At 38.2% G+C, this 13,011-nt stretch overlaps 1 protein-coding gene across 1 annotated transcript; it reads right to left on the bottom strand.

The window, feature by feature from the left end:
• Positions 1 to 431: 431 nt before the first annotated feature.
• LOC131233046 (uncharacterized) lies at positions 432 to 2,075 on the bottom strand. Its single transcript, XM_058229614.1, has 2 exons — positions 1,306 to 2,075; positions 432 to 1,060 (listed from the first exon to the last, which is right to left on the bottom strand). Exons 1-2 carry the CDS (start codon positions 1,829 to 1,831, stop codon positions 1,014 to 1,016), a joined length of 573 nt encoding a protein of 190 aa, XP_058085597.1. The 5' UTR covers positions 1,832 to 2,075; the 3' UTR covers positions 432 to 1,013.
• Between the last annotated feature and the right edge of the window lie 10,936 nt (positions 2,076 to 13,011).

The raw sequence follows: 13,011 nt of genomic DNA, 5'->3' as shown, positions 1-13,011 counted from the left end.
CAGTGTGTGGTAACCAAGAATCAAAGATGCTAATGACCTGTGGCTTAGTAGATGTGATGTGAGAAGTGTTAGCAATCTTATAAGGAAAGACTAACTCATCAAAAACAACATGCCGAGAGATAAAAAAAATTTTGCTTAAAGGATGAAAGCACTTGTATCCCTTGTGTTTATCACTGTAGCCTACAAAAATACAGAGAATTATTTTTGAATCAAACTTGTGATGTCGCGTGTCCTAAGTATAAGGAAAATATTTAGAGCTAAAGATACGAAGTGAAAAGTAAATAGGATGAGCTCCATGCAGCGCAAAATATGGGGTTTCAAAATTAAGGGCAGATGTAGGTAATCGATTCATAAGGTAGACAGTTGTAGTGAGAGCTTCTATCCATAGAAATAAAGGAGCACCACAATGAAATAACATAGTCATACCTAGTTCTCTTAAAGTCCTGTGTCGTCTTTCAACCACACCAGTCTGCTCAGGTGTATACGAGGAAGATATCTGATGAATAATGCCTGTGGAAAGAAAGTGAGTTGAAAGTTTGGAGTTGATGAACTCACCGCCTCCATCTGAATGGAAAATTTTAATTTGTTTGTTGAACTGCCTGGCAACGTATTTTTCAAATGCCAAGTATGCATTAAAAAAATCAGATTTATGACGTAAGGGAATAATCCATGTATATTTAGAGAAGTCATCAACCAAACAAGCATAATATCTGAATTTTGCAATAGATAAAACAGGAGCGGGTCCCCATAAATCACAATGAATTTTTTCAAAAATACTAGAACTTGAATGTTTAGAACAAGAGAAAGGTAAACGACTAAGCTTCCCTAATTGACAACTATCACAAAGATGTTGAGATTTTGTTGCCCCTAAAAGATCAATTAGCCCCTTATTTTTTAATAACTGTAAAGCCGAAGACTGAGGATGGCCTAAGCGTTGGTGCCAAACTTCTGCAGTGCCGGATTTGAAGCGATGAGAAAAATATAGTTCTGGCGAAGATGGTAGAACATAAAGATCACCCCTGCGTCTCCCTGTTATCATTGGTTGTCCTGTTTCCCGATCCTTAATACAAAAATCAGCGTTAGAAAATTCACAATTAATAGGAAATTGATTAGTTAACTGGCTTACAGAGAGTAAATTATTTTTTAAATCTGGAACTAGCAAGACATCATGTAGAGGTAAAGCAGCTTTTTTTTGTTTTATACACGAGTCACCAATTGCAAGAATTGGCAAGGAAGATCCATCGCCAATTAGAACTGTGTCAGTACCAGAATATTTACGAATATTGGTTAACATACCTGGCTTACCTGTCATATGATTGGAAGCTCCAGTGTCTGTTGTCCATTCTGTATTTGCGATGGTGTTGTCCAAGGTAAGTGCTGCAAGTGCTTGTGGGATTTCATCATGATGAGTAAATTTTTTGGGTACCCACCAGCAGATCTTTGCAACATGACCCATTATCCCACAGTATTGACACTGTTGGTCACGGTATTTATCCCTCTCTGCAGGAGTCATGCGACGCTCACCTGGTGGTGGAGGACGGTGCTGTGAATTGGCAAAAGGAGGGTTGTTTGTGTAGCTCCGATTGGAGTCCTTATGTTGTTGTTGTTGTGCCTGGAATCCACGCCCACTGGATGTGAACTTCTGTGGGGTTCCACGATAGCCTGAGGAAGTTTGCTGAGATCGTTGCTGCTGTTGACCATAGAATGTCATTTGATGAGTGAGAGATGAGGCCGGTACATCTGTATGACTAGAAAACCAATTGCGCCTTTGATCAAAATTTTGGAGTTGAGAAACCAACTCAGAGTATGATGGTCGTGGGGGCTTCAACATGGTTGTTGTGAAAGTTTCATATTGAGGACCAAGACTGGTGAGAAGACAGAAGACTTTTTCTTGGTCTGGAACAGGTTTTCCAATAGCTGCTAGATTGTCACATAGGCCTTTGAATGTACGAATGTGGTCTGTAATGGTTTTATCATCTTCTTTTCGAAGATAAGTTATCTATTGCCGTAGTGTAAATTCTCGTTCTTGCTAGTCTTGGGCATATGCATTCTTGAGTGCGTCTCATACCGCATGAGCTGTGTCGAGACCAATGACGAGTCCGAGAGTTTTCTCTGAGAGTGTTCTGATGATCCACCCACGAAGGAGACGATCAGACTTTCGTCAGGCTATGAAAGCATCTGTTAACTGTGGAATAAAATTTTCTGCATTTGTAGAACTATTTGAATTTGGTGTGGTGTATTTAATGGGAGCAGGATCTTCATTTGTGAGATGGCCGACCAATTCTTGATTCTCTGCAAGGGCCAAGGCTTGTTCACGCCACAATGGATAATTATTTGAGGTGAGTCTGAATGTAATGAAGTTGCCAACGTTGAGAGATAGAGTAGCCATTGCGGAAGAAGGGGGCGGAAAATAAGAGAAAGAAGCTTTGACGTGGTAACGATGCTAAGTGTTCACAATGGCTCTGATACCATAAAGAAAAAATACCCTTTTTTAATTTCAATTGATTGCAATGTGAACACTTACATTAAGCGTTTACAGAGACAAGTAATTTAAACATGAAAACATGAATACAAATCTCCATAAAATCTGCTGTTGCCGATCTCCTTCAACGTTTCTCCATTGATTGAGGCCATATCACCTCCACTGATTGAAGCCTTATCGCCAACCTCATCACCTCCACTAATTAAGGCCTTTTCACCTCCACTGATTGAGGCCTTGTCACCTCCACTGATTGAGACCTTATCACCAATCTCATCACTTCCACTGATTAAGGCCTTATCACCTCCACTGATTGAGGCCTTATCACCAACCATATCACCTCACTGATTGAGGCATTATCACTTCTACTGATTAAGGCCCTATCACCTCCACTGATTGAGGCGATAGTTGCCGAGTTGTGACGTATGCTAATATGGAGAAGGTGCCTCAATGGCTTAGCTCCCTTGTGAACCTCGCCGAATTGTCGTTGAATTGGTTAAAGTTGGGAGAAGAAGATCCGTTTTCATCACTCCAAGCATTGCCGAATCTAGTTGAGCTTCGACTTTGGAATGCTTATGAAGGGCCGCAGTTGTGTTTCCCTGATCGACGGTTCACTAAGCTCAGGAAGCTTTCTTTAGTGAATATGAAACAACTAAATCGAATAGTAATAGAGAAGGGAGCATTGCCATGCATCCGAAAAAGCTAACTCTGACCAAATGTGGAGAGTTGAAGACCCTTCCAGAAGGGATTGAATACCTCACCGTACTCCAAGAGCTCTGCTTAGAGAACATGCCAATGGAATTGACAGATAGGTTGCAGCTGAAAGATGGAAGCGAGGAGGACCGTAGAAAGGTGGGGCACATCCCCATCATCCTGCGTGAACAGTGGACAGAAGAGGAAGGATGGGCCACGGAACGACTCAACTAGTCGCTCGTCCGTCCTTCATTCGTTGATGAGGTACGTTTAGCTGTACAAAGTATGCTTTCTCTACGAATATGCAAAATTACAAATTTATTTTTTTAAATATACTGCGTCATGAGTAACTCACTAACTCAGTAGGCTAAGTGTTCCTAATAAACTCTGTGGGGTCCATTGTGATTTATGTATTTTATCCACTCGGTACAGCCATTTTAACAGATAAATTTATAGCTTGATCCCAAAAATTAAGTGAATGATGGCACAGGAAATAGTATGAATTGAACGTCTACCGTTGGGCCACATACATAAGTTTTCCCTTCATCCATGTCGGTGACATATAAACATCACTGTTAGCCTTAGAAAGGTTTTAATGGTTGAAATCATTATTTCCACTGTTTCCTTTGGTGTGGTATACTTGACCTTTTGATATGCTTCAATTTTGGGCTCAACCCCTTGTAATGAGCTGAAAAACGGATGGACAGTGTGGATAAACTACATACATTCATGGTGGCCCAACAGAATTTACCCATTACCATAAAAACGAGCTGAATTACTTAGTACGCAATTGGATTTCCAGATTTAGTGCGTGGTCCATCCTTAGTAGGCGCCATTTGAATCGAGGCCGCAACCTTTGGCCGTGTATCCACACCGTCCATCCATTTGGAGAATGATTTTAGGATATGATCCAAAAACTTGAGTGGCCCTCACCACAGAAAACGGTGGGGAGAGTGACGCCTACTGTTCAAACCTTCCTGAGGTTCACCATGATACTCATTTGAGATCCAACCTGTTCATGTGTTAACGCAGACATGAAAGAAGGGGAAACACAAATATCAGCTTGATCGAAAACTTCTGTGACTCTTAGAAGTTTTTAACGGTAGGCGTCATTCTCTCCACTGTTTTCTTTTTTCTTTTTTCTTTTTTATGGTGGGTCCACTTGAGCTTTGGATTTGACTCATTCTTTGGCTCATGCCCTAATATGATCTCTCCAAATGGATGGACGGTGTGGATACAAAATATACATCATGGTGGGGCCCACAGAACTTGGTGACGTCACTTCACTGGGGAGTTTCTCTACTCGACCTTTCAGTAGCTAATCGGCGTCCATTTGAATGAGGCTTAAATCCCTAGCCCTTGCCACCACACGGACGGACGGACGGACGTGGCAAACATATATTAGATTTGGACCTTTGAATTGTTGTTGGCCGAGGATGGTGCTTTACCCTAAAAACCACACCCTGGCAATCATCTTAGGAACTAGTTGGATGAAAGATGTTACCTCAGAATGGTATGACCATAATATAGCGGAACCATTTCTGTACTGCAACCTTGGATGGGTGATGCATCCATTGGGCCCATCTATGTTGTGGACCTCATCATGGATGGACCATGTACAAAAAATAAAAAAATGTAGAGAATTTTAAGTTTTCTGTTTGGAAGAATATCTCCGGTACGTGGGCTCTTAGGTACAGTATTTCAGCCCAACCGTGGTTAAAATAGTCTAGGACTAAAAGCCCATTGGCCAGCCTGGCCCCATTGGCCCTACTAACATGCTCATAAGGTGGGCAGGCTGGGCTTACACTTGGGTCTTACACTCATGAACCAGGCCCAGACATGCTTGGGCCTGGCCCATGTGTAGGTTCTCATATAAATCCGTTGGTGCATCTGTCATGAGTATGTTGTTCTATCAATTAGCGATCTATTGTTGTATCTGTTATGGATCTATCATTGTATCTGCTACAAATCTATTGTTTGTGTTCATGCTATTAATCTATTGCAGTGTAGCTCTAGCATGAGTTTTGCGGAGATTAGCAAGGTATTGAACATGAAAAGATGCGTGACACCGAATGTAATGACTTCATCAAGGATGTAGAGCTGAAGGGCGTGTAGTGACCTCACCAAGGATGTGGAGATAAAGGGTAGTATTTGTCTTGGGTGAGAGGCTTCAGAGGCCATATAAGTCTATTGGGTGTATTTTTAGCATGGAATTTCTTGAACAATAGTCTGTTTCTATGATAAGTGTGTTTCTCTATGCATAAACATCGCTGGAAATGGGTTTTATATATCCATGGCTACAGGCATTGCTTAATATGGTTGTTATTTGGGCATGGCTATGGGTATTGCTAAACATGGGTTTTTTTTTAATCAGAATGGTTGAAAAGTTAGCTCTAGAGACATGTACTATGTTGCATATGTGTATTCGGACATGGTTGCTTTTACATCATATGTGGTTTTCCTTTTCACACATATTTACTATTTGTATTATATGTGAAAATTGTTTTGAGACGAGAAGCAGTGTTTGTGTTTATGGGTATGTCAAACGTGTTTCTTTTGATGCCAATGGTTATGCCATGGGTAAGTGAATATAAATTTTCGTGGTGGAGAGAAAATACTAATGGCATTTTAAGGACATTGGCTAGGTCATATACATGTCCTAATTGGAGTGCAATATATTGTCTGTCAAGGAAATTGCTGAAATATTTGGCTTTCAACATCTTTCCCTAAGCAATTTCACCTTCATGGCAAAACTAGCCCACATGTTTGAACACAGGACAAGTACTTAATATCTGTTCAGTCCATCGATGAGCAACTACAGTATTGTGTTTCACAGAAAACTAGGGTAACTGGTCCAAATACACTGGTTTTAGGCGGGGTACTGTTTACCTTCCCCATTGAACTTATAGCCTTGATTTTCTATCATGAATATTAATAAGGCTACGTTTGGATCCAGAGCCCAATGCAGTGCCACAGTTGTGATCATACTATATTAAATTATTAATATTATGTGACAATCATTAGTAAGTTATTAATATTACACAGCTGTGTTTGGATTGAATTTGGCTGAGGCATTTTGCAGTTCTGCTTTTTAAGCTTTGCTTGCCTAAGGCTTATTGATCTTCACACAGCCGGTATTCCTTTTGATGAAGCCTGGACTTTTTTGGGCGGCCTATATTGAACCTCTGCTAACTCCAAGCCACTCGACAAATGAAAAGATTCTGCTCTTTCTGATGGAAAATCTCCTGAAAGCCTGCCCTTAGAACCGGATTACCAATAGGCTCTTCTGGCAAATTATGGTTCGCAGAGCGCCTGGTCCTCCCTCCTCTCTACCGATAGCATATAAAAATTCAATCCTATAACATCAGACCAGGAATGATGAAATCCTTCCCTGCTGAGCCATGCGATCCTTCCATGTAGCGCCTGGTGGACAGACTCTTACCTGGCCTTCTGACAAATATATGCTGCACTCAATGTCAGCTGCTCCTCCCTACTCTCATTCAATTTCACGTACACAGTTTTTCGAGGTGTACCTACAAATATTTAATGGATTTACAAAATGGCCCAAAAACATCAACGTTCCAAATTCAATAAACAAATTCCAATTTTCAGCAAACAAATTCCTATTAGCCAAAGGCACTTATATTTCGTAGGGTGATTTCCTATTTACAATCTGAGTGGCTTAATTTGAGCTGATATATGCCACAATTGCAAATTTTGAGTGCCTGGATATCAACCATTACACTCTTCTAGAGTATCAAACAAGTGCCATTCTTTCATTAATAGCCTATTTGCGGACAAAAATCCGAGGGCTACGGTGGTCCCACGGATGATGATATGTAGAATAGTGCATCCCTGCAGTCCATCGGATCAACAGTGAACCCATTTGAACAAACGAAAACAGAGTATACCCTGCATTCCATCCATGGCGCGTCCAGAAGACGACTGTACACTACGCCAAAATTGCCAATTTGCGACGGATTTCGACCGTCGCTGTTTACTGGGTCTTTTTTTGACGGATAAAATCCGTCGTTTAATCTGCGATGGATAACGTCCGTCGTTTCATAGCGACGGATAAGATCCGTCGTATAAAATATAAAATCCGTCGGTAAATTTCAAAAAATTAGTCGTGACAAAATATTAGTGACGGATAAGATCCGTCGCTAATATGAGTAAGCGATGGACCTCAAATCGATCGTTGATTTTCAACGGTCAGAAATTAGCGACGGTAAGATCCGTCGCTAATATGAATAAGCGACGAACCTCAAATCCGTCGAGGTTCAACGGTCAGAAATTAGCGACGGATAAGGTCCGTCGTTAATATGAGTAAGCAACGGACCTAAAATCCGTCGTTGTTTGTTAATGTTCACAAATTAGCGACGGATTTGGTCCGTCGCTAAAATATCTGTAAATAAAACAAAATATTGATAAATTATTATTATTATTTTTTTAATCTTGCACCTGATAGTCGTTCAAAAAATAATTCACACTACTGTTTGATAAGAATCCTATTCACAAAATTGGTAACAACTCAATTAAATAAAAGAGGAAATGACCCAAGTGGTCCACTCCAGCAAAAATTGACTTAACCTACTAACTAAACATTTCCCCCTCTTAAACTAGGACCCGTACAAAAGAAATTACCCAAAACTTCAACTGTTGGCTATGCCTTGCCTTGAATTGGCTACTTAGTATCTGCTCTTGTTCAACCTTCTTTTGAGCCCTTCCTACATATATTACAAACCAGATTCAATCCAAGAAAAGAATAGTTTAGTCAACCCTTCATATATTACAAATAACCAGCTCAAATCCATGAAATGTGAAGAGTTTAATCAACTGAAACCAATTAACAAAATAAAATATTAGAATTCATCCTAGCCATTAGAGGTTCAGGTAAGAGCATTTCTTAACTTCATAGCATTCACTGGGAGAGCACAATACAGTTTGAAAGGATCTTTAGATGTTGGAATCAATACACAACAGTGCAAGGCAATCTGCATTTAATGCACTAGTGTCTAACGACATGACCAAAGGAAAGTGTAGGAACTGGGAAATTCCTATTTCCCAACAATTTGAACTCTTTTATGAGCAGGGATAATGCATCAAGTTCAGCTAAGTTGGACTGTAGGTTATTGTCCATCCAGTGGACAACTTCTAACCTATCGTGCATGCAACATCCAACTTGTCCAAAAGGTGGGCCTACCATGAGGAGCACCTTGTGCAAAAATCAGCACAATCCATGCATCAGATGAACCCTATATGTATAGATGCCCTGACCCATAATTCAGGTTAGTCCCACATGCATGTTGACTATTTGAGACTACATGAAGAAACTTGATTTGTATACGAAAATATCATGTGTTTGGTCAAGCACATATTGTCTATTTGAAAGGGGAAAAAAAAAAGGAGAAAATGTACCCATTTAAATAGATATCCATGGTTTAGATTCCATGTATATGAGACATTCATGCCAAAGATCCTAGTAACCAATGAATAAATAGAGAGGCAAACAATTCCAGAGCTAAGGAAGAGCTCCAGGTGTAATGGAAAAGAAGAAAAGATAAATAGATTCCCAAACATGCATTGCAACTAAAACAAATACTGTTAGTAGTAAAATGCAAGAATTTGGAGATCAAACTAAAGAAAAGAATCCAATGCATGTGCAGTTCATTACCAATGTCCTTGTAAAATCTCACCTGAATCAGTTGATTTCAATGACTGTCAAGTTGGGGAAAAAAAAAACCATGATTGTCAATTGCATTAACATCTTTAGTTTTGCGATAACCATCACCATTGGAGTCAGCCATGTATGCTGTAAAAGATACAAAACTTGAAAATGCCCACAGAAGTGCTTAATGCAAGTGCAAGGGATGATATTAGACTAAAAAAATCCCAGATAACTTTGGAATGAAAAAATAAGGAAAAAAATAGCAAATTCAATCACATAAACCGAACACTTGCAACCGTCCATCACACAAATCGCATTAAAAGAAGAAAAAATAAACATTAAACTATCTATTCATTTCCTACCAAAACATGCCAGGTTGGTATTTGTTAAATCTGAATTCCAAAGTATGAATCTGAAGTTGGAAAACTAGTGGTGAATGGATGTTTGGTTTATCCAAAAGGTATCCAGTTTGAAGCTGAAAGGCATAAAAAGTACATCTTCCAAGTTCTTTTACTCGGTCTTCTACTCAAAACAAAATGTTTACTATTGATCCTAGTATTATCTACTACATACTAGTAACATATAACCAATATTGGGGCACCATACCATAAGCTACAAAATTTCATGTCCCCCTAAACAAGGCATCCTCCATTGATAACATATATATATATATATATATATATATATATATATATATATATATATATATATATATATATATATATATATATAATAAGTTTCTTTTTTTTTCATTTACATTCACAAATACATTCATCATCCATCAAACTATTAACAACATTTACAAAAAATAAAATATATCCAACCAACTCTTAATAATAATTTGCAACTTAACCTGCTGAGAACCGTTATGCACCGTAATGTCTTACGGCAAAGCGGATTCTAAGGAGTTACAAGTTGACCCTAACGACAGCATATAAATGAAGCGATAAAGATATAAATGATTTGAGATTAATTAAAGGTTTCGAGAACTTACATTCACCTCGCTCTTATTGCCAAGTAGTCCTGACGAAAATGCATCCACACTATGAGAAGGGAAAAAAAATTGTGGCTGCACCGATACGATCTAGTATGAACAGTTGCCTACGTACCCAATGTTTGGAAGATTGGGATCAAGCCACTATGTAGTTCTTAATATTTAAATCAGAACATTTTACGCATAAGCAAAGAAAAAATTAAAATAAATCATAATAGAAATATGTGTACCTTCTATCACGCATAAGAAGATGAAAAGCTGAAACAAATTACTGGATTAGTCAAGCAAAACTACTAAATAATTCAAGATAAAAATTTAGTCAAATAATATCCAAAATAACCTCAAATACAATCCATATGTCCTGACCAAATTACAAAAATATGTTCTTGACTTAGGAAAAGTTTTAAGTAAACTCCTTTAATATCTATGTTTTTGTCAGCACTCTAGGCCAAACGAGAACATCACCCACGTTGCAATCGGCTAGCGTCTTCTCAATGTCACCAAACACATTCGCACTAGGAACTTCAACAACATCCAATATAACTTTGATGCAACCTGGAGGGATGCCTGCATTATCTCTAATTAGATGCCCACATGCAACAACTCGACTACAAATATCTGTCAAATGATAGATTTGTTCCACCCGTAGAAGTGGAGGTGGAGGTGGAGCTGACTCATCACGATGACTTGAGGTATCGCCAGATCAAAAAAACGCCTACAAGAAATAATTTTTATTATTTTCATGGATAAAATAGTAACTGTATATTATTCTTTTATTGTTAAAATACCTGAGAACCAGCAGTGCCTGGAGAGCATTGCATTGGTTGAACTGGAGTATTTATTTGATTCTGAACTTCAAGTAAACGTTCTCCAATGGTCAATATCATGTCCTTGCACTCGTTGATCTTGTTTTCCATTTGCTCTTTTAATACAATCATCGATGCTTTAACCTCAGCAATTTCGCCCTTTCCTTCTCTAATTTCATTAATGTAAGGGGTTGAAGCAATAATGGTAGTTTTTGCAATATGACCCAACCCCCTTACACGTCCTCTTTTATCAAGACCACAAACCTAAATGATAATCAACCATTATTAGTAATGCATGTATATTAGCAACAAAAAATGTTCAGAAAGCTAAGTATATCAAAGTGAAGAGAATGAATGAAAAACCTGTACAACCGGGTCGTGATTCAAATCATTATGTATACAAGTCGGGTCATTGGCAACTATGTCTTTTATTTTTTCCATTGTGATGCTCAGCTCCTGTGAAGGGAGAGACCCATCGGATCTAGTATGAGTTGCCAGAAACAATTCAGTTCTTGTCATTTGAGTATCTGGATTTTTTTGTTGCTATAATTTACAATGAGAAATTATGTTAATTATTATGTATTCTTAAATTGGAATAAAAGAAATTAAAGTTATATTAAAAACTTACAATCAACTCTGCCGTCCTGGCAGATCCTCGTCGCCCAGTCGTGTAAGGGAACTTCATTTCGCTTCTGGATTCCTTTCCCTTTCTACGACGAGACTTTGCCTCTTCTGTAGATTCGTAATCAACGAATTTGACCCAATCTTCTAGCTTTACGCCATTAGGGCAATTTTTTTTCCTGTCTCCATCATTATCATACATATCCAGGACAGTTCCTCGTAATCGGTTCTTCCAGTCCTTTCACATATCATTAGCACACTTAATTATGGCAGTTTTACAGCTGTCACTGTCGTCAACATCATATTTAGCCTACATATTTCATTAAATAGGGCAATTAGTCAACAACAATTATATTATAAACATTAGAAAGTAAAACTCATGTATTTAAATGCTTACCAAAACAATTGACCAAACATTATCTTTGATGGTATCTGGCACAAGCCGCCAGTCTTTATATGCAATTAGACAATGAGTCCTGACCACATTTCCTAGAAATGAGGTGAATTGATTTTTGTTATCTCCAGTAATCTCTCCAACTGGACTAATTGAAACTTTTATCTTTGTGGTGCTTCCTGGGGCAGAAGTAGAAGGCCCTATATACGACATAATTCCTAAAAAAAAAATTAAGATTATTAGTCATTTAATATGTTTCTATACATAATAAAGAGATGACACTATACACATGCATAAGTTTTTACTGAATTTAGAAAAAATGGAAATGAAAATAATCTAATATAGTAAAAGTAGTTAAATTTATTTCAACCTAATATGAAACTTGATCAGTTTCTTTTTCGCTTCTAAATACGTAGGTTACTTGATACAATTTCTACATATGACCCTTCTTGTATATCTTCACTAGTTGGGTCATACAAATCATCTATTAAGGAAGGGCTCAAGGAACCTGCAATCAACCTGGCCTCAAACACTAGCGGATCCTCAAATGCATATGCATCTTTTGTTAGTCGCTTCGGAACATTTAATACAACATGCCAGTCATCTCTTGTCGGATCCTTGCAATAGAAGGCTTGAGCCACCTGAGATGCATGTATAAATGGCTCATCCTCTTCCTTGATATTCCTTCTAAACCTTCCTAGGTTAACAAATATCAGATTTGTTTCAGGATCTACATAACATCCATTTGAAGTATCTTCGATATGCACCCAATTACAGTAGAACAATGTTATCTTAAAGGTGAAGTAGTTTAATTCAAGAATTTGTCTAATGGTACCATAGTAGGTGGCTTCATGTTCTACCAAGTTCTTATCCCTGGCACTCACCCTGAACATAGTTAAGGCTTTCATAGAGACTCCGTTGTTTTATGTTGTCAAGTTTTTTTCAGAGTCTGATGTGCAAAAAACATATTCATTTACTGAGTATGTACTGTATGATGTGGCATCGTAGCTAGGACCAGTAGCGATTTTCTTAAATTGTGACATTTCTTCATTCTCTAATTGTTCCCTTAACCAAGCATTGTAGTCTACTTCTTTTTGTATCGACGGATTGCCCCTCCTGTTTTGTCCCTTACATGTTTGGCCATGAATGTATTCATTGTACTTTCTACAATTCACATATAATATAATATATGAATTAAACTTTTTACTTTACATGGTACAATTTAAAAATATTAAGGATAGAAACATAGACTTTTGTCAACTTACCCCAGCCATTGAGCATTTTCAGCATGATGTTGTAATACCCATCTGCGTGCTTGTTGATATTGCACATTAGTAAGAAGATAACTATTTCCTT

Source organism: Magnolia sinica, chromosome 18 (genome assembly GCF_029962835.1).
Source record: "Magnolia sinica isolate HGM2019 chromosome 18, MsV1, whole genome shotgun sequence".
NCBI classification, from domain to species: domain Eukaryota; kingdom Viridiplantae; phylum Streptophyta; class Magnoliopsida; order Magnoliales; family Magnoliaceae; genus Magnolia; species Magnolia sinica.
Note: the sequence above shows the minus strand (reverse complement) of the source record. Positions and strands in the feature narration are given on the sequence as shown.